The sequence below is a fragment of the Manis pentadactyla genome, chromosome 1 (genome assembly GCF_030020395.1).
Source record: "Manis pentadactyla isolate mManPen7 chromosome 1, mManPen7.hap1, whole genome shotgun sequence".
Lineage (NCBI taxonomy): Eukaryota > Metazoa > Chordata > Mammalia > Pholidota > Manidae > Manis > Manis pentadactyla.
Genome location: NC_080019.1, coordinates 29,870,020 through 29,896,854, shown reverse-complemented (window position 1 = coordinate 29,896,854; position 26,835 = coordinate 29,870,020). Strand labels below are relative to the sequence as shown.

The 26,835-nt window shown below is 37.7% G+C and overlaps 1 protein-coding gene and 1 pseudogene across 1 annotated transcript in view; both read left to right on the top strand.

The window, feature by feature from the left end:
• Positions 1 to 24,785, top strand: part of SPMIP2 (sperm microtubule inner protein 2) — a 38,595-nt gene extending 13,810 nt beyond the window's left edge. Inside the window, exon 4 of the mRNA XM_057488281.1 lies at positions 24,590 to 24,785. Within this exon, the coding sequence (XP_057344264.1) occupies positions 24,590 to 24,785 (196 nt within the window). The remainder of the gene's footprint in view (positions 1 to 24,589) is intronic.
• LOC118913763 (U1 spliceosomal RNA) lies at positions 8,945 to 9,098 on the top strand (annotated as a pseudogene).
• Positions 24,786 to 26,835: the final 2,050 nt, after the last annotated feature.

Sequence of the window (26,835 nt, the reverse complement as noted above, 5' to 3'; positions counted from 1 at the left end):
ATAAAGGAGGCAAGGGTCCTCTCTGTTTTTGAGTCCAGAAGTCCAGTAGAGGACAATTACAGGATTTCCTCTATTCTGAGGTATACATTTAAAATTTTAACTTTCTTGAAATTAGGATGTGTTTTATAATAGTTGTTTACAGATACAGTGTATATATGTGGTACCTCTTTTTTCCTCCCATGTAAAGCTGTTACTGAATCAACTGTGTGTTATAAGATACAATTTTTTGGATCTTAAAAACCAATAAAGATATACTTCAATAAACATGAAACAAAGACCTGCTGCATGTCAGGGTGCTCAGACTTAAAAAAATAATAAGCAGGGTCTTTACTCTCACATAGCTCAGACTTTCAGGGCAGATAAATGTGAACAGAAGATTTCAATACAATATATATTGATGGAGAATGGATGTGGGTTAACTCTTCTTTGTCCTTCTGAATTAAAGGAAACATTCTCTTGTTTTAAATATCTTAAGTTCTCTGGATATGTGACCAGATGATCAGCTCATTTTCATATAGTCTCTTCTGTTTGCAGCTGGAGCTTTTCTAATACATATACATACACACATGCATATACATATGTATATACATATTATTTCTAATTACAACAAAAATGGAAAGCTCAGATAGTAAATGGAAGACAGTTTACAGTCAAACTAAAAGAGATCATAAGAGAATGCACTGCAAACAGTGAATTGACAGGGCTTTTTGTTTTAAGAACTAAATGAATTCTGTGAAGCCATGGTTACTGAAGATTGTCGGGCGTGGAAGTATCTTGTTTTTCATCTACTTTTCCTTATATTTGACACAGTGCTTCGCATCTATGGACACTCAGTATATATTTGCTGGATTGTATATGAAAGACAAATCCCAGTTCTTATACTCACAATGGCACAGATCGGCATTGTTCAGCCTGAGAAGCTGGGGGAGTTCGAGTCATGAGGAATTCCTGAAAGAAATGAAATTTAAACTGGGTTTAGAAGGAAATTTCTAGGAAAAACTCTGGCTGCCATTGGCTGAATTTTTTATCCACATAAATCAAAGTCTTGCTAAAATTACGATATGAACAGAATTATTCACTATTCCAGAAAGGCACTGCTAAGATGCCTCTGACCTGATGTCACAACAAAGTTGCCTCTTTGCCAGTTGGGGCACCTGATATTTGTCACTTATTTTCCAGTTTATAGATTTATCTGAGGAATAAAGTCTTAAGGAATATTTCAAGTTCCTTACAACCACCACTGTCAGTAGATGACAGTGGGGGCAGGGGGCCGAAGAGGGGTGGGTGCCAGATTTCGAGGTAAGGGCAACCAGACTGGACATCAGTCCTGAAGAGAAGAGAAGCATGAGTTTAAAAGGATCAGAATTAATGACAACCTCCCCTAGCTTTCCATCTACTTGAGAGTCACAGAGCACAGCTCTTTTTCAGAGTTGGCTTTTCCACTTTGTTCTGTTGCTGCGTTTTCACAACCCCAGGATTCGTCAGGCATCACCCACCCTCAAGAGCTGCAGAGCACACGGCAGACTTGAAAGAGTGCCAGACGGAAAATCAAGAAAGCTGCTTTCACAAAGAATCTATCCTTCCCAAGGAAACAATAAAGGAGATACACAAATGTTTAGCCAAAAGGAAGTCCAACAGTGTTTGCCATAAAACAAAGTCAGAAATAACCTTAAATCTCCTAAATAGGGGAGGTAAACAATTATGAAACAGTATTGATACAGTGATTAAGAGCAACGACTCTGAGGATAGACCCTGAGTTAAAGTTCCAGCTTCATCACCTATTAGCTGGGACACCTTGGACAAGTTATTTAAACTATTTATGCCTCAGTTTCCCAATCTATAAAATGATGGTAACAAAATTTACTCCAGTAGGTTGTTGTATAGATGTGTTGTTACATATACAGCATCTAAAATAGCACTTGGTACATACAAAATACTCAGTAAATATTGTGACCACATAATTTTTCACCCAAAACAGAATATTTTGAGAGTGAAACAGGAAGCTACTCAAATGGGTCACCTGGACAATAGATTAAACCAAAACTATCCTGAACTCTCAGGTCATTCTAGTAATAAATGTTATCTGTTAGTTAAACAAATGAAATAGAATGAAATAATTTAACAAAATGAATTTGTTAAAGTTTATATTATATTTTAGCTAAAAATAATCAGTATGTAGTTTCAGTATAGGACAGAAATTGCAAATGATATAGCTCTTCTTCTCCCAAAAGCAGAACCAAAAGGCAAAGAGATAGAGAAGAATGGAAAAATAAAAAAATAAGAAAACAATTAAAATTAAATTAGGCTGATATCTAATAAGAGATCTAGAAAGAAAGAGAAAACTGAAGTAAGGAAATCAATAATACAAGAAAATTTCTCAGAAGGACGTAATATGAATTTCCAGATTGAAAGTCTTCATCAAAGCAAATTAAACAAAAAAGAACAACTAAAAATCTACATCAAAGCATGTCACCATGAAGCTTTATTATACTAAGATGAATAGACAATTCTAAAACCTTCCAGAGGATAAATAAAGGATTAGGAGTCATAAGGTATCATATTTTCTATTCTTGATAGCAATACTGGACTCTAGAAGACAATGGGCCAATGTATTCATTCCATGTCTGCCAGAAAGTGGCTTTCAATCTAGAATTGTATACCCAGCCAAACAATCAAGAGGGAAGGTAGAAACAAACCTGTTCAAGCATGCTGGAGAATATTATCTAGCAAGACAATGGGGGGAATAGATCAAGGGAAGAGAAAGGAATCTGATCCAAGAAACAAGAGACACAACAAAGGTGACAGATAAAAGGAATTCCCAAGATAGCATTAAAGGAAAGTACCAGGAATGTTGCCATGCAGGGGCCTAGAGAACTATCAATTCAGATAGCAGCAGGACAAGTGGGGGCTTCAAAGGGAGCAATTATTATATACAAATAATCAGTTAAGCTCCAGAATAACCAAGTAAGTTACAAAGTGGCTGCTTTCAGAGAAAAGAATGTTGGGGCAGGGAGCAGGGAGAAGATGGGAGTATTCCTTTTTACTATGGGAGTATAAGCCTTTCAGTATTATTTATATGAATTATGTAAATATACCTGAATTATTTCATTAATACTGAAAAAACTAGCACTACATTACATATAATGTAAGTATTTTATCTTAATATAATAAAAATTAATCATAAAATGGGGGAAATAGCCATAGTCAACTAGAATTTTAGTAGTTAGGGCTCCTAAATTGAAAACATCTCTGTCTAAAACCAGCACTTTAAGTATTAAAGAAATATCCACTGACCTGAATAAACAGGGCTTTCTGTTCATTCAGAAAGGTGTAAGGTGTGCCTGTAGCTGACATTAGTTATATGGTCTGTAGAAAACTGCCCATTTTATTCCATAATGAAATACTGCTAAAACCAGTTGCTAGTTTAAGCACAGACTTAATGACAACTACTATTTAAAAATATGTTGGTACATAAATGAGTGCTTTTTTTTTTGGAGTTGTTTTCCTCCAAATATCCATAAATCTTGACAACTTTCTATTTTTAAAGCTGTCAAGGCCTGGCACATTGGAGGGATTTCTGTGAGCAGTTTTTGAGATCCTCAGCACCCATTCTTACTTTGGCTCCCAAGGTCTGTTACCTAAAAACTGTCTTCATGCTTCCTCCCCCTGAACCTGCTCCCCCCAGCCTCCTCTCCAGCTGGGTGGTGAGGGCTCTTAGGAAGATGCAGGTGTCATCCGGCCAGGCCAGAGAGCCCGTGGTTGTCACTGTTAGTGCCAAATGGATAGTTGGTGCACATTTGTCCATTGAGTAAATATCCAACTGCCAGTTATGTGCCAGGCACCATGCTTGGGGACTCAAGTGCGAACAAGATAGACATAATTCCTGCCTTCCTTAGTCTATCAAGAGAGAAAGGATAGAAACAGCCCAACATATGACTGATAATTTAATTGTAGGAGGTGCCATAAGGGAGAAATGCAGGATGTGGATAAATGTGACTCACTGAATGAATGAATATTCCTTATCACAAGATGGGGTACTTACAGCAAAAGGATAAGATGCAACTGTGTTTGAAAAGCTATTGTTTTTGAAAGAAAAGCTGGCTACAGAAGAAACAGTGCTATTACTCTTAAGAAGAAAATTTACTAGGCTATCATTGGATACGCAGGTCAGGAAAAATTCAATTCACTTCAGAATGGGACCTTTCACTGCAAATTATTCTCCGTATAATTTATGAAAGATACTGATGTCTGAAGTGTGTTAGAAAGAGGCACTATCAACTTGTTGCCCTTTCATCTGTAATTTCTCTACATTTTGGATATAAGAACTGTACCTCTCAGAGTCTGTTTCAGTAAACCAGGGTTATCAAGAGGGAGTAGCTGTTCAACCTAACAAAATCATTAATAGCAATGAAATTCAAGCATGGACTGTAAACTAATAGTAAACAGATGAGCTAAAATTTTAGACCCATACAAAAAGAGTTTATGTAATGAAAAGAGGACAGAAAAGCAAGGACAACCTGTTATAGGTGTCAGATTGTTAATTTCATTATTATTTATTCAATTTTGTAAGGCCAGAAACATGATTTGGTCATGGTAATTTCAAACATTCTTACATTGCCAACATCTATATAAGTGTTTTATGAAAGATCAATATCACTTAGCTTATATCTGTATCACCAGATGAAGCAACAGAATAATAATCGCCCAGTCCATTTAAGGTACATTACTTACTACCAATTCTTTTCATTATTATATCAATGCTTTTCATTATTTCTTTTATTTTTTCTTTTAAGCCTGCTCATAATTTCAGGTTTCCATAACTGGAAGATCAAGACTTTGAAATTGGACAGAGTTGAGCTTACCTCCCTTATCTTATGAAATATAAATGCTGTATGAAACTCAGTTTCAAGGGTGAAAAGGAGACTGACGATACTCTCTCATGGGGTGGTTTTGAGGATGGAAAGTCCATGTATGTAAAGTATGCCACATGGATCTGACAGGAAGAAGGTTAGCTCCCTTCCCTCCCCAGAAAGTCTCAAAATCATCATAGCATTAGCCACTTTCTTAAGGTTTTTTTTTCATTTTCTGAAAACTATCACCTCAAAATAGATTAATTCTAATTTTTTTCTCTTCCATAAAATTTGGTCTAAAGGCACTGGACTGTTTTGAGATATATTATTTGCTTTTTGTCTTAAAAACTGATTGTTAATATTTTTTTCCATCCATCTTCCTGGTAAGAGTCAAACCATCTCAAAGAATTTGAGTTTGAAAAAACTTTAGCTTTTAGTAGTGAATTTAGTATAAGCAGCACATTATTTCCCATTGACATGATCATTTGGTCCATTTCCCCAAACAGTCACTGAGCACATGGGGGAAGAGAGCTGCACTGCTCATGGGGGATATTTGAAGACTGAAAAAAATAGCCCAAGAGTCTCTGTATCCTGAGAGTTTTGAAATAATTCATAAAAAGAAAATTCTTGTTCAGCATTTGCATTTTTCTTAAAATTCATTTATTCCACATTAAATAGTCTTCTTGATATCCAAAGAAGAGAAACTTTCTTCGACTACTTTGGCTTATAGCCTTTAATTGGACAACTCATTTATTGAGTCAACAAATCAACAAATAACTTTGGATCACTGTCTTTTGCACCAAACAGTTCATAGTGTAGTTGGGAAAATAGAGATAATTCGGAAACATGGCCAGAGCAGAGACATAGCCCCACCAGGGTATTATGCATATAGCCCAGCACAGGGGAGAGGCTGTCATGGGGGAATTCTGAAAAGGTGAGGTGGGGTAATAAAGGGTGAGTAGAGATGCAGGGAGAAGGGCTTCAAGGAGAGCAGACACCAGTAACAGCAGTCCGGGAGTGATCAAGCCAGTGCGGCCGGCACTTGAGCGTTTCAGAGCTGCGGGATCCCAGAGCGTCACGGAAGGCACGGGACACACGGAACCAGAGCAGCAGGCAGCGCTCAGATGTGAGTTCCGACTTTCAGAGGGTGCGGAACCGCAGGAAGGAATTCAAGTTTTATTCACCCATCCTTTTACACTGCACCTGAAGTGATAGAGTCAGATTTCCACTTCGAATGGGGATGGATGTGAGGGGGACGTTACCTGAGACAGGGAGGCCGGGCGGGAGTCTGCTGGAGGGGCCCAGGAAAGTGGTGGTCATCCAGGGGATGTGAGTCCAGATGGGGAGGAGGGAACAGATTCCAGGATTATCTAGGAGTAAAATCAGCAAGACTCAGGTATCGCCTGTGGGAGATGCAGTGACCACTCCTAATCGCGAGTTTGAGCGAGTAACTTGATAGCGGACCAGTGCCCGCTGACTGTCGCAGGAGCGTCTTCATTACAGTAAAGAAGGGGATGAGTTCGGACAGATTTGAAGCCCCTGTAGGACATCCAGTAATTAGCATAGAGAGAAGTATGTGAAACTAGGTGGAAAGGCTATGCCGAGCTTTTTGTTTCATCTTATTCAGATTGTATGTGAAAATCTGTGAGTGGATAAGAAGAGAAGACCAGAGAAATAAATGCAGAACTGTAGGCAATTCAAATTCTTTTTGAAAAAAAAAATCAGTCATGAAAGGAGACATAGCAGAAACAGGGGAGCAAGGAGACCTGGACGTTCAGGGAAATAAGGTGTGAACTGAACAATGTCCCCTGAAGGAGCGGGCGGGAGGTCATTAGACGTCGTGATGAAATCAGAACAAATGGAACAATTCAGGGGAAAGGGTAGGGAAAGTAGGATGGAAGCTCAAATATAGTGGGTTGAGGTGTGATTGGGGGTGAGGTGGAGTCAACAAGTACAAGGCATGATTTTGAAAAGTCTGGATAATAAAAGAATAAACTATGAATAGTAAGTAGGGGCAGATGAGGGGCCAGCATGGGCTTTTTTAGGATGTGAGAAATGCTATCTAGGGAAGAGCTAACTGCTGTGGAGCAATGTTCTCAGGCAAGTGGTGATGGAATTGTGGGCTCAAGGACGCAGGTGACTCAGAGGCCCCGGATGAGGACAAAACCACGCTCATTCCCAGAAACTGAGAGGAAGGAGAAAGAATTTCCTGTCTGCGCGGGTGAGGATGTGCTTGTACGTGTGCCTGCTGGGTGGGCTTTGGCGGTGGCCGCTGAGGGAGCTTAGACCTGATGGCCTCAGTGTGCTCCACCAGGTCTCTGTGTGTGGGTTTTTTTTTTTATGGTGGTGAAACATACATAGCATAAAAATTACCATTGAATCATTTTTAAGTGTGCAATTTAGTATGCCATGAAGTGTTGCACCAGGCTCTGTCTGTTAGAGGACTGATGAGGTCCTGGGAGGGAGCTGTGAACAGGGGTCTCGAGAAATGCTGTGGAAGGGAATGGGAAAGATGTGACCCAAGGATAGGTAAGGAGACTGCTGTTCCTGCAGTGCTTGAGGTCCCCCTGAGGTTGCAGACTGTGTGTTTGCATCAGCCAGGCTGTCCAGTTGTTTAACAGAGGAGTTACTCCCCCTTGCTACAGGATGCAAGAAAAACTGGAGTTGGGGCAACTGCCTAAAGTAAAATTATATTTATACCTCATAATATAAATTGTTCAGTGGGTCTAAACACTTAACTGCCTTGAAAGTGAAATAATAAAATATACAGGCACATTATGTCTGAGGTTACAGAGGTCAGACAGTAGCATTAAGCCACAGGTAAGAGTTTATGAGTCAGTTTATTAGTCACTTTGTTTTTAAATGTTGCCTCACGATCTTCAAGAGCATCTTGTGTTTACCCTTTATAATTCCAGTTCATTTTCAACAATAAGTTCTCTTCACTCCATCCAAATTGTGGACAAGTGTAGTACCAAGGATCTAAGACACAGTTATTGCCCTCAGAAAGCTTATCAGAGACTGCAGGAGAGGAGACACCTAAACAGTTAATTGTACTAGAGTATATTAGGATGCAGTGATAGAAATTATGAATCAACCAATATACTGATCACCCTTTGTGCTTGGCACTATGCTTGCTGCTGTATTTAGGTACCTAACAAACTATAACAACTAAGTGCAATACATCTGGGAATCTAAACTTTGAGGAGAGATCACGGAGGCCCCATGAGGTTCCCTGAGCTTGAAGGACAGGTAGGCGTTAGCAGCTAGAACTGCTATATTTAGATTCCAAGTTGCTAACCACTTCAGAGATGGAACTTCACACATTCAGATGAATTACCTTGCAGCACATTACCACATATTTGACAAAAACTTTTCATTTCTAGCCTCTGAAGCAATGTGTAAAATGGCAGGGTTTGCACAGAATGCTGCAGTTTGCTTTCTGTCTAGCAGCCTAAAGGCTAACTCATTAAAATTCAAAGATGAATCCCATGGTGGGTGGCAGAACAAATGTTTTCTTCACCAAGCAGAGCTAAGGCCTTCAAAACAGTTTCTCCCAGAATCTAAGTCAGTCTTTGCAGCTGTTCAGTAAGATATGATTCAGGCATCACCTCCTCCTCCAAGTTCACCATGTCTTTGGGGTAGATTCATGTTGTCACAAGGGAAAAATGGAGAAGCAATGCTGCTTCCACACTTGGTCTGACTCTGGAACCACGCACAAATCTTACCTACAAGATATGTATCTTATCTCTTACCTGTTACTTATAAAATTGACTTTAATGTAAAACAAAATTTTAAAAAATACCTTCAATGTATACCCAGTTAATGGTTAACCCACAGAGAAGAACTGTCCCAAGAGATCTTAAAGTGCAGTCATCTGAGTGTAACTCTTCAGTGGGGTATACTCTAAGAACAAAAGGAAGTGCGAACAGCTTGTGGAAGGATTGCTAGTGTTATTCTGACTGGCGTGGTGTATTGTGGGAGAAGGCAAATGAGCAATAATGTCATGTTCTTACGCGATCATTACTGGTTTGGTTGAGTACCAGAATTTTCAGAGTGGAATAAAGGAAATACAAATGTTAAGATAAAAGAGCTGAATACTTACCCGGCAGGGGAGATACCATGGTCACGAAGGTGGTTTTCCCAGGGCGAGGCTTATCCATTGCACTCCGGATGTGCTGAACCCTGTGATTTCCCCAAATGTGGGAAACTCGACTGCATAATTTGTTGTAGATTTTTTGTCTCCTTTATGCTTTCCTGTAAATATAATCTATTATTATTTCACACTTGGTATAGTGGGTAGATAACTGAAATATATTCTGAAGAACTACGTAAATAAAATTTTATAGCAAAAAAAGAAAGATCAAAGAACTGAAAAGCAAACCCCAAATTTGATTGGGAGACATATATATGTACATGTATGTATGACAGTATGTCTTTACATATTTTTTTCACTATAGAGGTCTAGACATAGGAACCAACTCGGTAGCTGTGAGTTCCCTAGTACTCAGTTCTACTCTTCAAATACCTTTTCTACTAATAGGGATTGGGGCTTCTTGGAGAAATGGTTGATTCTGTATCTGGAGAAGGAAAATGGAAAACATGAGTTTAGTCCATCATGCCGTACTAGATGAGGAAGCTATTTTGGATGATTACAGACCTGTCGAAGGTACTTATGATCCAAACTTAAAGAGATTCCAGTTGGCTGAAAACAGGACAGGTTGAAGAAAAAGATAATAATTGTAATGGATTAATATACACATTCATGCACATACTTACACATGAACATTTATGAGTTCACAAGTTCACTTAAACAGCCCCAACAAACTGGTCAGTTGGAGGACTCCAATGAACCAACTTATTATTATGAAAATGGATAAATAAAAGGACAGAATCAAATATTAATTCTGCCTTTCCCATACAAACTGTACCACTGCAAACCAAATAGAAGGTGATATGACCTTTTAAAAATCAAAGTTATCTAGCTAATAAGTAAAGAAGAAGCAACAGAATTAGATCATCACCACTTTGCAAAGTCTAATAAGTTAATGAATCTAGACATTGATCATAAATAGCTGCCAAAAGCACAAAGAGAGAAATGATCAGCTATTATGTACTCTTGAAGGAAGAGCACACCACCACCTGGAAGGTTATTATGGTATGAATTTTGTCCCCTCAAAAACATATGTTGAAGTCCTCAGGACCTCAGAATGTGACTATATTTGGAGATGAAGACTTCAAAGAGGTCATTCAATTAAAGTGAAGTCACTAGTTTGGACCTTAATCCAGTAGGACCAAAGCCCTTAGAAGAGGATATTTGAACACAGACACACACAGAGGAATGACCACGTGAAGACCCAGGAACGGATGGCCACCCACAAGCCAAGGAGAGAGGCTTCAGAAGAAATCAGCTCTGCTGACACCTAGTTGCGGACTTCTAGCCTTGTGTGTAATACTTTGTTGTAGCACCTTAGCATGTTAATGTAGTAGTCTTGCTCAAAAAATCCAACCTGATTTAAATTAAGCCTCTAAATCCAACTAACAATGTCAAGGAAATAAGATGACTGCACATAAATGTTAAATGATGTCATGAAGATGTTGGCAGAAAAATGCATTGTGGGAAATTTTATAAGACAAATGGCCCAGTTGCTTCAAAAAACAAATAGTGAGAAAGAGAGGGAGGAAGAGGAGCAGCAGGAGGAGGAGCAAAGAGATGAAAGAGAACCTATGAATTAAAAGAAACTTGAAGGACTTACTGGTTAACTGCAAGGTATGAAACTTATTTGGATTCTGTTTCTAACAAACTGTTAAAAAAAATCATACCATTATGAGACAACTAGAATTTTGAATGCTGAATATTTGGTGAAAATAGGAAAGCAGTTATTGAATTTTTAACAATTGTTAATAAATAAAATTTTTTTAGTTATTAAATTTTTAGAAGACATAATGGCATTGTGGTTATGTTAAGCAAAAAAGTTTTTCTATTATTGAGAGTCATACCAGGAAGGTATGAAGTCTTGGCAGGAGGAGGGCTAGTAAGTAGGGTAGTGATGAAATAAGATTGGTTATAAATTGACAGTGTTTGAAGTTGAGTGATGGATACTTGGAGATCTTTAAACTATTTTGTCTACTTTTGTGTTTATTTTGTGTGTAATTAAATTTCCAAAGTAACTAAAATAATTTGTATCAACTTTATGTTTGTTAATGAAGGTCAAGTTGCACCGTCTGGATGGATAAACTTGTCTAAAACTAAACTGAGTCAGTCCTGTTATAGTTTCCCAACGACACTTTACTTGGATCACTGCCAAGTGGCTGGTATAATTGCAGTTCTCCTTTCTTCCCCTTGTGTTCTGATACGCAAATAAGCAATTAATGCCTAGGAAGCACCAGCATGAAGAGAATCCAGGGACTCAGTATTTCAGAAGCTCTGAGCTGTTGAAATTGGGAGAATTTCCTGGAGTAATCTTATATAAAGTCTCCCATATCTCTAGCAACATCAGGGATTATATTCAACATTCCTTATAGGTGACCCTAGACAATCTCATATGCTGCATTTCTGGTAAGAGTTTGGATAACTGCCTCTGAGGCTATGTGCATGAGTGATAGTCACTTCATATAACTTGTTTTAAAATACTGAATGAAAGTCACTGAACACCTCTGTGAATTTCTACATCGTGTAGAAATTCCTGGCAACAGGAAACTTTTGCAGTATGTTATTCTGCACAGGAGGACTACCAGTTTGATTTAGATTGCGTAGCTGTGTAACTGGAAGACCAGCTGGAGCCCAGAAGGGCAGCCAGCAATGTGCTCTGACATCACTGTGGCAAGGATGGCATTTTTCACATTCTGGAGCTCCGGGAAGACAATCTGGCAAAGTAACGAGGAGTGTTACTCGGGGCAATGTGAGATCTTTCTTGTTTCAATTAATGCTGTCCTTCAACATAATGGTAGAATATTTAACAAGCCTTTTAAATAAAGTGATTGTGTTTCCTATGAAATAAAAGCAATAAATCAAACCAAAATAATCACAATCTGAGGTTGGAAGCATATGGTATGTGTAATTTTACAGAATTGCTCAAGCCTTTGATGCTTTTCTCCTAGAAGAAAGCCTAAGAGAGTGGGCTTCTTCTACTTAAAGGAAAAATAGATATTCCTACATTTAGTTATCTCTTTCTGTCTTTAAAAAATAGCATTCAAGCAATGTTCTTATGTCTGAAATAGTTACCCTGGCAATTTGGGAAGACTTCTCTTGTGTTTTCCCAACACTTCTTTGGGAAGCAATTTCATTTTTATCCTTGAGACAGTGTTTGTTTCACACTTACGTGAATTACACAGTTTTGTTCATAAATTTAAATAACCTTGGGTACTAATGCAAAATAGTTTGCATATAGATAAACAGACCTATTTAACAAATTTATTTTTGAATCATTAATGATGTAAAACTGATTATAGGCACTTTACTGCTTTGGGAAGGAGGGAACTACTTAACAAAAACAAAAGATTTGAACAGGTATAAAAAATTTATCTTTTATATTTCACCATGAATGATTCACATTGGGAGTTTATCACAATCAAATAACCTTTCAGTAGCCATTTTATTCATTTATAGGTAGAGCAGTAAATAATCAATCATTGTTTCATATGCTAAGGTCCTGGCCTTTTTGTCATGTATCTGTCTTACATAAGCTATTCACTTTCTTTGTGTCTCCCAGCAGACCTGGTACACTGCTCAACACATATGGGTTTCTTCTCAATAAATTCTGGATAACACTCTAGTTGTCTAAAACAGGATCAACAATATAAATAGCTGTGGATCTTTGAGCCTATAAATTACCTCAAACTATTCTAATTATTTATTGAATATTACTTTGGACCTTTATCTCAAATAGTTTAAGTTACAACTCAGAGGTAGAGCCTCAGTTTTCCCAGCATCCTGATAAATGAACATTTAACAGGCAAGCATGACATTTGCCTTCTAGAAAAATCTCTACATGCTCCTTTGGATATGAGTTACTAAACATAAGCTTCTTTTATAAGCCACTTTCTATTTCCACTCAACCAGAATCTCATGGGTAGCAACAAACACAGGATAAATTCTGTTAACATTTAAATTTTTATCTAGGGGGAGGAGGTGGGAAAAAAGATGGCAGAGTCAAAAAGCAAGGTGGGGACCTCCTCCCACACATGCACCAAGGAAGCAACTACAGCAAACCCAAGTGACCCTGAAAATGACTGGAAGACTGCAGAACAGAGCACCACACCTGGGGAAGATGAGAAGACCAGAGAGAGGGGTAAAGTAGCAGAGCCATGAGCGATAGGGACCCAAGCCCTTCCCCCAACCCAGCCCCCTAAGTAGTTTCAGCAATGGAATAAAACCCACAGTAAAAGTAGTTCACCAATTACTTATCAAACAAGTATGAAATTAAAACAAAACAAAAGCAGTAAAATCCAAACTATTCACAAAATCAGTCAAGTGATACACAAAAAATGCAGATTATGATACCTAATATATATAGTGTGGAGGAGGAGGAAGAATAAAAAAGAAGTACTTTTAGATTGTGTTTGAAATAGAGTGACCATCAACTTAATATAGACTGTTATATATTTAGGAAACTATCCATGAACCTTATGGTAACCACAAACCCAAAGCCCATAATAGATACACAAAAATCTTAAAAAAGAAATCTAATCACAATTCTAAAGGAAACCATCAAATAACAAGAGAAGAGTATGAGAGAGGAAGAAAGGATCAAAGAAGAACTACAAAAACAACCAGAAAACAATGAATAAAATGGCAATAAATACATACCTATCAATAACTATATTAAATGCAAATAGCCTGGATGTATCAGTCAAAAGACATTGGGTGGCAGATGGATAAGGAAGCTGCCTATAGGGACTCATTTCAGACCTAAAGACATACATAGACTGAAAGTGAAAGGATAGGAAAAGATATTTTATGCAAATAACAAGAAGAAAAAAGCAGAAGTTGCAGTACTTATATCAGACAAAATAGAGTTCAAATAAAGCAAGTGACAAGAGACAAAGAAGGACAATACATAATGGTAAAGGGATCTGTCCAACAAGAGACAAGAGGATATAGCCATTATAAATATCTATGCACCCAATACAGGAGCTCCTAAATATGTGAAATAAATACTAACAGAATTAAAGGGGGAAATAGAATGCAACTCAATCATATTAGGGGACTTTAACACACCATTGAGATCAATGGACAGATTGATTAGACAGGAAATAAATAAGGAAACAGAGGCACTGAACAACATACTAGAACAGATGGATTTAACAAATACATGCAGAACATTCCACCCAAAAGCAGCAAGATACACATTTTTCTCAAGTGCACGTGGAATGTTCTCCAGAATTGATCACAAACTAGAACACAGAAAGAGCCTCAGTAAGTTCAAAAAGATTGAAATTGTATCAAACAGTCTCTCAAACCACTGTGGTAGGAAACCAGAAATAAACAAAGAAAACAAAAAACTCCACAAACATACAGAGGCTTAACAACATGCTTCTAAATAATTAATGGATCAATGTACGAATCAAAGAAGAAATTAGGCAATAAATGGAAACAAATGAAATAAAAAATCCAACAGTTCAAAATATGTGGGACACCAAAAAAGTGGTTCTAAGAGGGAAATGCATAGCAATAGAGGCCTATCTCAAGAAACAAGAACAGTCCACAATAAACAGACTAAACTCACAATTAAAGAAACTAGAAAAAGAACAGCAAATGAAACCCAAAGTCAGTAGGAGGGACATAATAAAGATCAGAGCAGAAATAAATAAAATAGAGAATAAAACAATGGAAAAAAATCAATGAAACCAAGAGTTGGTTCATTGGGAAGAAAAACAAAATAGACAAACCTCTAGACAGACTTATCAAGAAAAAAAGTGAGGACACAAATAAACAAAATCAGAAACAAAAAAGGAAAAAGTTACAACTGACACCACAGAAATAGAAAAAATGGAAAATTCTATGAAAAATTATCTATCAATAAATGGGACAACCTAGAAGAAAAGGACAAATTCCTAGAAAAGTACAAACCTTCCACAACTGACACAGGAAGAAGCAGAAAATCTAAACAGATCAATGACCAGCAATGAAATTGAATTGGTAATCATAAAACTATCCCAAAATACAAGTCAAGGACCAGGTGGCTTCACAGCTGAATTCTACCAAACATTTAAAGATGAGCTAATACCCACCCTTCTTGAAGTATTCCAAAAAGTATAAGAGGGAAGACTTCCAAACTCATTCTACAAGGCCAGTGTCACACTAATACCAAAAACGGACAAAAGTACTACAAAAAAAGAAAATTAAAGACCAATATTCCTGATGAACATAGATGCAAAACCCTCAATAAAATATTAGCAAACAGAATTCAAAAATACATCAAAAGGATCACCTATCATGACCAAGTGGGATTTATTCCAAGGATGCAAGGATGGTACAATATTTGTAAATCAATGTGATATACCACATTAACAAAAAGAAGGGTGAAAACCATATGACCATTCAATAGATGCCGAAAAAGTATTTGAAAAAATTCAACAGCTATTCATGATAAAAAAAACCTCTCAACAAAATAGGTATACAGGGAATGTACCTGAACATAATAAAGGCTGTATATACAACAAACCCACAGCTAACATCATACTCACTCAATGGCAAAAAGCTAAAGCTAAAGCTTCTCCTCTAAGATCAGGAACAAGACAAGGATGTCCACTCTCACCACTTTTATTCAGCATAGTACTGGAGGTCCAGATCATGACAGTCAAATAAGGTAAAGAGTAGAAAAAGACATAAAAATTGGTTGGTTAAGAAGTAGAACTGTTACTTATAATGACATGACACTATATACAGAAAACCCTAAACACACCACCAAAAACTATTAGAACTAACTGGAGTCAAAAAAATTGCAGGATACAAAATTAATACACAGAAATCTGTTGCATTCTTATATGGTAACAATGAACTAGCAGAAAGAGAAATGAGGAAAATTATTCCATTTACAATTGCATCAAAAACAATAAAATACCTAGGAATAAACTTAACTAAAGAGGTGAAAGACCTGTACTCTGAAAACTTTAAGGCACTCATGAAAGAAATTAAAGAGGACACAATTTAAGGGAAATATATCCCATGCTCAAAACGGCCATCCTGCCCAAAGCAACTGACAGATTCAATGCAATCACTACCAAAATACCAATTGCATTTTTCAATGAACTAGAGCAAATAATCATAAAATTCATATGGAACCACAAAAGACCCCAAATACCCAAAGTAATCCTGAGAAAGGAGAACAAAGCTGGGGGTCTTACACTCCCTGACTTCAAGCTATACCACAAAGCTACAGCAATCAAAACAGTATAGTACTGGCACAAGAACAGACTCATAGATCAATGGAACAGAATAGAGAGCCCAGATATAAACCCATACATACATGGTCAATTAATGTATAATAAAGGAACCAAGAATATACAAGGGGGAAAAGACATTCTCTTCAATAACTGATATTGGGAAAACTGAACGGCTACATGTAAGAGAAGGACACTGGATTACTGTCTAACTCAATACACAAAAGTAAAACTAGAAATGTATCAAAGACCTAAATGTAAAACATGAAAGCATAAAACTCTTCAAATAAAACATAAGCAAAAATCTCTTGAACATAAACATGAGCAATTTTTTTCTGGACGCACCTTGGGTAAGGGAAGCAAGATAAAAAATGAACAAGTGGGACTACATCAAACTAAAAAGCTTCTCTACATCAAAGGACACCATCAGCAGAACAAAAAGGCATCCTACAGTATGGGAGAATATATTCATAAACAACTCATCTGATAAGGGGTTTACATCCAAAATACATAAAGAACTCACATACCTCAACACCAAAAAAACAAATAACCAAATTAAAAAATTGGGTGGAAGACCTGAAAAGACATTTTTCCAAAGAAATTCAGAAGACCAACAGGCACATGAAAAGATGCTGCATATTGCTAATCATTAGTGAAATGCAAATCAAAACCACAATGAGGTATTGCCTCACACAAGTCAGAATGGCCACTAACCAAAAGACAAGAAATAAGAAGTGCTGGTGAGGATGTGAAGAAGTGGAACTCTCCCACACTGCTGATGGTAATGCCAATTGGTGCAGCCACTGTGGAAAGCAGTATGGAGGTTCCTCAAAAAACTAGAACCAGAAATACCATATGACCCAGTAATTCCAGTTTTAGGAATTTTTCTGAAGGAAACAAAATCCCTGATTTTAAAAGATATATGACCACCTATGATCACTACATTATTTATAATAGCCAAGATATGGAAGCAACCTAAGTGTCCGTCAATGATGAATGAATAAAAAAGAGGTGGTTTATATACACAATGGAAAATTATTCAGCCATAAAAAGAAAGAAATCCTGCCATTTGTGATAACATGGATGGACCTAGAGGGTATTATGTTCAGTGAAATAAGCCAGCATGAGAAAGACAAATACCATATGATTTCACTTATTTGTGTAAACTAAAAACAAAACAAAATAAAATGAACAAAATAGCAGTAGACTCATAGACACTGAGAAGTGACTGGTGGTTAGCATGGGGAGGGGTTGGGTGGGTGGGGAAGATGAGGGGATAAAAGAGCACAAAAATTCTCCATCATAATATAAGCTGGTCATGGGGAATGGTAGCGCAGCATGGAGAATATAGCCAGTGACTCTGTAACATCTTCCTATATTGACAGATAGTAGCTGTACTAATGGGGCTGAGGATTTAATAATGGGAGTAACTGTTGAACCACTGTGTTGTATACTTGAAACCAATATAAGATTGTATGTCAATGATTCTTCAATTAAGAAAAGCAAAACAAAAAAACAAAAAAGGATTGAATAACAATTATACTTCAATTAAAAAATATAACATTTTCTCTATTAATAATTGCTACATATATATGTGCATTCATTTTTTCCATATGAAATATCCAGATAATTTCATGTTTAAAACTATCTCTATAACAGCTGTTGATTGAGGCTCAGACAAGTGTTATCCCAGAGGATTAAAATTATATCTTTTGAAAATAAGATAAAACATCATCACATACGATTCTAAGGGTCAGGGAGAGAATGAAGATCAATGTGTAAGAAATATGGTTGGACTTAACTAAAGGATGACACGGCTCCCCCGACCCACAGCATCCCCGTTCTCCTCAGCTGTGCCGTTGTGGTAACACCCCTTCCACATACATTCTCTCAGGAAGGGCCAGGTAATGGTGCTTCATAGTACTGCTCTCTGACTGTGTGCACTGAGCAGCTGGTCTCTGGTCATGGAATAAAAAGAAGTAGCAAGGGAATCTAAGGGAGTATTTTCTTAGATAGCCAGCGTCTCTGAAGTCTTACAACCTATGTGGCTGCCTGTGTCCACAGGAACACCCACTGCATCTGTGTAGAAGGCCAATTCAGAAAAGGCAAATACAATTAAATACATCTTTAAACACCTAAGTGTAATTCCTTGGCAGATTCTGACTTTAGGTGTTGACTACAACATAATGGCAGCAATATCTTTTTTTATAACCGGGGTCTTATTTTCCTGCAAATGTTCCAAAGAGAAAATAACAGAAAGAGGTCTGTTCTCCCAGAAAGCATGGATCCTGCCAAATTGTTTCTAAATGTGTTTCTCAAAAATTTCCATGTGCCATCAATGGCTTTTGAGTACTTCTGGAAATGGACAGAGTAGCCGTCAATGATTCTGTGACAAAACAGACATTTAAGGAAAGCAGCTTGTTGAGAAAACAGGTAGTCATGCTTTTAAGTCACCAGGCAGGTATGGCACCGTCCTCTTCACAGGCTAGAAAAACAGCTACATCACTCTGTGATGCCTCCCTAAATGGGAGTTTCCACGTATTTGTCAATGTGAAATTCAAGTGAATAACTGTTTCTAGGGTCTATATTAGGCAACCAGACTGATGAGTCACTGGAACTTAAACAGTTAGTAATGTGTTCCTTTAACTTGGGCATCCAAAAGACAGTAATTTACTATTAGAACTATTTTTAGTCAACCAGAGGAAACTCAGGAGATGTCCAAACAGTAGAAAAAGCTTCACTCCCAGGCAGGACTGATGCTGGGTGGTCACTCTCCAGAATAACTAGCTGCTTTGATAAGTTTAAGCAAACATATTAATTCAAGCCATTTACTTTGCCAACATACTGAGAGGTCATTGAATTGTTGGGTCATGAATCAAAGCAGCTGCCCCAGAGTCTCCTGTAGGCCCAGCTTGAGTTACAAAAAGGTGGGAACCCACAAGACTGAGCAGAACTCTACCCCGAGCAGGGCACCTCTTCAGCCTTCCAGAGTATTTTCTCTGGCAGAAATGTCAAAATGAAACTTAAGTTTCTCCCATCAGTTTTAGACAGTTACATAAACAAGATTCAGCTAGTCATTTCCTACCTTAGTGTGGAAGTCTGTTTTATATAGCTCTCCTCCACTGCCATTTCTCTGCTGCCCAGGCTGCTAGGAAAGCTTTGGTCATTTCTCAAATAACCAACAGTTTTTAAGGAAAATTTAAACATATTTTACAATAAAACTAATACATGCTCACAGTTTTAAAAACTCAAACTACCATTGTGGAAAACAATATGGAGGTTCCTCAAAAAACTAAAAATAGAAATACCATTAGACCCAGGAATTCCACTCCTAGGAATTACCCAAAGAATATAATTCTTCAGATTCAAAAAGACATATGCACCCCTATGTTTATTGCAACACTATTTACAATAGCCAAGATATGGAAGCAACCTAAGTGTCCATCAGTAGATGAATGAATAAAGAAGATGTGGTATATATACACAATGGAATACTATTCAGCCATAAGAAAGAAACAAGTCCTACCATTTACAACAACATGGATGGAGCTGGAGGATATTATGTTCAGTGAAATAAGCCAGAAGGAGAAAGACAAGTGCTAAATGTTTTCCCTAATTTGTGGAGTATAACAACGAAGCAAAACTGAAGGAACAAAACAGCAGCAGACTCACAAACTCCAAGAAGGGACTAGCGGTTACCGAAGGAGAGGGGTGGGGGAGGGTGGGTGGGGCGGGAGGGAGCAGGGGATTGATGAGTACTATGATTGGCACTTGGTTTGTGGGGGGGGATCATGGGAAAGACAGTGTAGCACAGAGAAGACAAGTAGTGACTCTGTGGCATCTTACTACACTGATAGGCAGTGACTATAATGGAGTATGGGAGGGGACTCGATAATATGGGTGAATGTAGTAACCACATTGTTTTTTCTTTTTTTTTTACCACATTGTTTTTTCATGTGAAACCTTCATAAGAGCATATATCAATAATACCTTAATAAAAAAAAATTCAAACAGCAAAAGAGAATGTGAATTTAAAATCAGTTCACCCCTCTCCAAACCTTCTGTCATGTGCCGTCAGTCTCTTACTGGAGATAACCATCAAACATTTTCTTGTGTCTTTATAGAAACAAAGTTGACAGCAAATGTGTTCTATGTCAGGAACTCTGCTAGACACTGAGACACAAAAAAGTAAGACATGGTTCCTTCTCTTGATTGACAGATTTACTGAGGGTGAATAACATGGGAACACCAACTATAATGGGTATGAACAATATACTTTGGGGAACAGTGGTGCACATGACTGTGGCCCAGTGTTGAAGATCAGTTAGCCATTTGGGAATGCTTTAAAGGATGGGTAACACAAATTGCACTTTTAAGACTGTGTGGGAAATCAAAAGGAGAGCATGTAGGTGGAGCCATGAAAGGAATTCCAGCACAAGGAATGGCAAAAGAAAAGGCATGGAGGAGCAAACCTTCATGAGGTGTTGGGGAAGTGACTGTTTGTCTGGTGGGGCTAAAACATAGGATTGGTTCAGGGGTGTGGGACGCAAGAGTGGAATTGTAGTACAGGGGCCAGATTGTGTCATATTTCAAATTCTGTATTAAAGATTTTGTGTTTAATTTTGTAGGCAACAAACTTTTTTTGTTGTTTTTAAGTGAATAATATAATTAAATCTGTGTGTTAGAAAGAATACCTGGCACAAAAACAGATGTAGAAAGATGTTTGCTAAATGGATGGAGTAATTAAACAATCAACAATACATGGAGAATTCAATACTCCATTTTCAATAATAAGTAGAACAAACAGGCAGAAGATCAAGAAGGAATTAGAAGACTTAAAGAACATTATAAACCGACTAGACCTGAGAGACATCTATGGAATACTCCATCTAATGATGACAAACACTCCCCTCAAATGCCCATAAAACATTCTCCAGGAAAGAACACATGCTAGGCCAAAAACAAGTCTCAATGAATTCAAGAGGCATGAAATCATACAAAATATGTTCTCCAATCATAGTGGAACTAAATGTGAAGTGAATAAAAAAGGGAAATTTGGGAAATTCGCATATATGTAGCCATTAAATAACAAACTTAAAGAACCAATAGGTCAGAAATGAAATCACAAGGGGATCTAAAATGAGATGAATGAAAACTAATACACGAAATGTGAAAATTTATGGGATGCAATGAAAGTAGTGTTCAGAGGGAAATGTAGGGCTGTAAATGCTTATGTTTAAAAGAAGAAATATCTGAAAAACCAAATATTAAATCTTAGAAAACTAGAAAATGAAGTGCAAACTAAAAGCAAGGAGAAGTAAAGAATTAATAAAGAATATAACAGAAATAAACAATGGATAAAATAAACAAAAACAAATGTTGTTTCTTTGAAAATATAGTGTAACTGACATACATTTAGTAAGACTAAGAGATACAAGGTTCAAATTACTAAATCAGAGACAAGACACTGACCTAACAGGAGAACAAAGGATTACAAGGAAGTGAACAATTACATGCCAAGTAATGAAATGGACAAATCCCCCAAAATGCACAAAAATGACCCAAACTGAAGAAGAAATAGAAAAACTGAATAGACCCATAAAAAGATTGAATTATTAATGAAAAACTTCCTATAAGAAAAAGAGTAGATCTAGGTGGCTATACTGGTGAATTCTAGCAAACATTTATAGAAGAATTAACATCAATCCTTCATAAATTCTTTCAAAAACTAGAATTTGGGGAACACTTTTCAATTTATTCATTATGCTACCAGTGAACAAGGCAATGACAAAAAAAACTACAGACCAATATCTGACGAACATAGATGCAAAATACTAAATCATATCTAGCAACATATAAAAAGGATGATGCACCATAACCAAGTGGGATTTATTCTAGGAATGCAAGGTTGGTTCAACATATGGAAATCGACCAATGTTAATACATCATATCTATAGAATAAAGATTATAAAGAACATATACTCCGAACAATTCTGGAGTCAAACCTTCTGTTCTTTGGTTTACTTCTTTTGACTGGCTCATTTGTAAGTTCAATACAGTGTGTGTAAATATGCATAGTTGGTGTGGCTATTATTTCTATAAGACCTTTAAAATCTAATTACAATTAATTTTTAACTTTTCCACTGCTGGTGATTTGAACTTCAGGGACATAGGATATTCTGAATTTAAAATGTTTTTAAGATTATAAAATATTTTAGTACTTAAATGAAGACTATGTACAAGGATTTTTCTTTTCTAAACTATTTGGTATAATTACTTCTGTAGTAAATTCTTTTTAAGAAAATGTGTCACATTTGCATGAAATGGTTTTCCTGTGAATCATGAATCAAGCTGATATGAACTATAAACAATTACCTGTTCCATACATTTTAACCATTAGCTATCTTGCCCTTCAAACCTTTTTGAAATTACTTGAAGCTGATAAATTTGTATTTGTAAATAACAAAACAGAGACAAACCAGACTCTTGGATTCCATTCCCATACCCTTCCACTGGTGGGAGGAGTAAAGGAGACTGTGGAAGCAGGGGGGTAGAGGGGAGTGGGGAAATTACCATTTGAGTAATTCAGCTCTGATCTCCTCTTCCTCGTTACTCCATCCATCACACAGTAGCTGAGTGTCAATCATTTGTCAGGCAGGGTAATGGGCTCTAGGGATCTGGTGATGATGAAAACACATTCTAGGCTCTCTAAGGAGCACTGAGTTTGGAGGGAGAGAGACTGCTGCACTAGAAAGTTAAGTATATCATAATAGTTTGTACAAAGGATTCAAACATAATGTGCTATCAAAGGAGAACTGTTGCCGTCTGACAAGAATAAGGAAAGTCATTACAGAAAAGGTAACATTTAAAGCCTTGGCTGCAGTTTGTCAGGGAAGGAGGAGGAAAGGAATTTTAAGCAAAAGGAAAAGTTGAAGCAGAAGGAGCAGGCCTAAAGCATGACTTCTTCAGAGCTCACAGAGGCAGGGTGAGAGCACAGGGCAGCCTGGGTGTGTGTGTCTGGGTGGTATGGGCTGGAGCGCAGACCAGAGGGACCCACGTGGACAGACCATCTGACACAGGAAAACAGAAGAACAGCAGCAACACCCCTGTGTGCTATGCTAAGGAATTTGAACTTTATCCTAAAGGCCTTAGGGGGTCAGCAGAGGGTTTGAGGGAGATGACATGGTCAGCTCCTTCCCAACACAAGAGATTCTGTGATTCCAGGGAGCGGGAAGGGAGTGTCTGACCCCCGCATGCTGAGAGAGTTGCTGCCTCTCCCCTCATTTAGCTCTCTTCTCAAAGGCTGCCTCCTTTCTCCTGCCTGGCCTCACATATGCAGCATGCCGACCATTTTCTGATTCCTCATCTGTCTTTCTTTTTCTTCATGGTTCTTCCCAAATATTTGACTTACCTTGTTATTGTTGCCTGTCCCACTGGTATACAAGCCCCATGATAAAAGGGACTTTGTCCTTGATTGTCACTGTCTCCCCAGAGCCTCATACTGTGCCTGGCAAATAGTAAGTGCACATGTGCTCTTGAATGAGTGACGAGTGATGCGGACCTGCCCCAAATCTTGGTCCAAAGAACTTGGGAACCTGTGAAACTCAGATTCCAGGGAGGGAACTCTGCAGGAGCCCAGAGACTCTGAGCACCCAGATAGAGGGATGGGAGGGCAAGAAGCCCCAAGAGGCTCCCTATAGTGACAATAGCCTTCCAAATGAGATGTCAAATCCTTATCCCACGATCCTTTTTATCTTTTCCCCCAGAGCCAGCCCTTTGTAATGAGAAGGCAGGACTTGATAAAATACTCTAATTTAGGGGTGTTGGAACCAACAAAAGGATTTCACTGGGGAAAAAGAATGAAGCCTAAGTTTTTCCTCTAATATAGTGTTGAAAGCCACAGTCTAGAATCAAGAAGCTGGTGTTTTCCTAAGTTTCCCTGAGATCTCAGAATGGGCAGACCGTGTCCTGTAGAACTAATAGGTCTCATGAGGTCTCAGACTGAACATGCCCCCTTCAATTTCCCAGTATCTTGCATGCTTGGCTCTGAAGAACATGAGGGGTAGTTGTGCTAAGGCGAACTCATCAATGAGGTTCCTAGATAAGGATCCATCTGTGGAGGTAGTTCCCTGAATCTCCAGCAGCTGGGTGTTCAGGGAAGTGGAGTGGGCAGAGTCCAGAAGCTTCTCAGAACACTGGCTGACAGCTCAGCTCCTTAGCGTTTCCAAGCCATATAGCTAGAAATCACCTCAAGCGATAAGAGAAACAGACAAATCTCAACTACGTGAAAACTGGCGTTGAAAGCTTGTTTCTAGGTCTTTCCAATTTGAGAACCAACCAATTGGTTCCTATTTCAGGCAACCAAAACCTTATATTATGGATATGCAAGGAAAAAACTGTCATGGTTCTATCGCCTGGCATATGGGTGACTTTGAGAACACCAATCAAAGGAATTCCAAATGGGCTACCCTCCTTCAGCAGAGTAAGACAGTATCGTCGAGAGCTTCTAGACCGCCTAAGCGACCACAGCTACCAACAAAGGAGGAGGTATGATCACTTGCTTTTCTGAACCATCACAGAAAGCATCAAGCTGTTTTTAACATAGGAATTAGAGAATGCTATTTAATAGTAATTGTACTAAAAATCAGTTTTATAGGTCCTCTTATCAGTCTGTAATTTATATCAGATTTCCATGGTAATGTCTACGTGGTGGGTAGGTGGGTACTATTCCCATTTTTATAGCTAAAGAAAAGAAGAGATTGTGGGGTTCAGTCTTTACAACTGTTTATCTATCATATGGATTAACCTGGAGAGAATGGCCATCCACTTGATTCCCAAAATCTGAGAAAGCTCTCAGTCTGTGAATAACCCCTCTTAAAACATTTATACAGACTGGTTAGTGGAGTGAGAATACACCAGTTGAAATTCAAGGTTTTTTTTTCCTCCATTAGTTTATATGAAATCTTGAGCAAGTTGCATAATTTCCCTATATGGGTTCTTTAAGTAAGAAAAATGGGGATATTGGTATCTGTTTTGAATATTTTATAGAGTTGTCATGAGAATCAAGAAAAGAATGTATATATTCAAATCAACACATTTCTTGAGGTCCTTGTACATACATAATCCTGCAGCAGAACCACTTCATAGTTGTCCATATTTCAACACTGAGTATGACAACACATTTCCATGCTAGACAAGGGAATAGAACAGCGGGGGTACGTTCGGAGATTCCTGTTCCCTACATGAAGAGAGTCTCCTTGCTCTGCAGAAAAATCTTGCCAACTCCCTCGAATATGCCAGATGTCTGATTCATTAACAATTAATTATATCTATTTGAAACATTCTGTGAGGGAGCTGTAGAAGTCCTCCTTGGTAAGCCCTGACCCCAGGAACACCGTATTGAAAAAGGGAGTAGTGTAGCTGCTAACATTCCTATGTGGTCTGAGTTTTGGGCTGGGTCCAAATGAGATGATTTATTGTAGTATGTGTGTGGGAAGCTTGAATTAGCTACTTTCCACTATTGACCTAATTTTGCACAGGATTAGACCGATCATGGATTAAGTGATCCCAAATGCTTCCTCCTATCATTCGCTGAATCCAACCGAGATATTTGTGTGTACTTGAAAAAAAAAATCTGTTAAAGGACATTTTATTTTGAAATGAATTCAAAAGACACAAGAACAGTACAAAGTGAACTCCTGATACATTCTTCACTCAGAATGCTGCTGTTAATTTTATTTGCTTTAAAGCAGGCTTTCTACACACACACACACGTTTGCTTTTTCCAAATGATTTCAGAGTAAGTTGCAGATGTGACGCTCCTTGGCTGTTGAGGCATCTGAGTTCTTTATATATTTTGGATGTTAACCCCTTATCAGGTGAGTCCTTTATGAACATATTCTCCCGTACTGTATGGTGCCTTTTTGTTCTGCTGATGGTGTCCTTTTTTAGTTTGATGCTGTCCCATTTGTTCATTTTTTATTTTGCTTCCCTTGCCCAAGGTGATGTGTCCAGGAAAAAGTTGCCCATGCTTATACTCAAGAGATTTTTGCCTGTTTTCTTCTAAGAGTTTTATGGTTTCATGATTTACATTCAAGTCTTTGATCCATTTAGGGTTTACTTTTATGTATAGAGTTAAATAATAATCCAGTTTTACTTCTAAATATTTCAGGTATATTTCCTAACAAGGATATTCTCCCATATAACCAGAGTACGATGATAAGATTCAGGAAATTTAACATCGATACCAATATTATAATCTAATCTATATTTCATAATCAAATTTTATTTATTGACCCAATAACATCCTTTGTATTTTTCCCTCATCCAGGATACAATCTGGGATCATAGATTACATTTAGTCTCCATGTCCTTTGAGTTGGCTTCAACTTGGAACACTTCCTCAGTCTTGGTCTTTTGTAACACTGACATTTTTTAAGCATACAGAGCACTCCTGTAGAAAACCTCTTAATTTGTGTTTATCTGATGTTTTCTCATGAGTATATTCAGGTTGCATTAGAAATTTGTTCCCCAAGTCCATTTTTTTGGAGGAACCCACAGGATTCCTTTGAATGATACTTCAGTAAGTACTCACCACAACCAC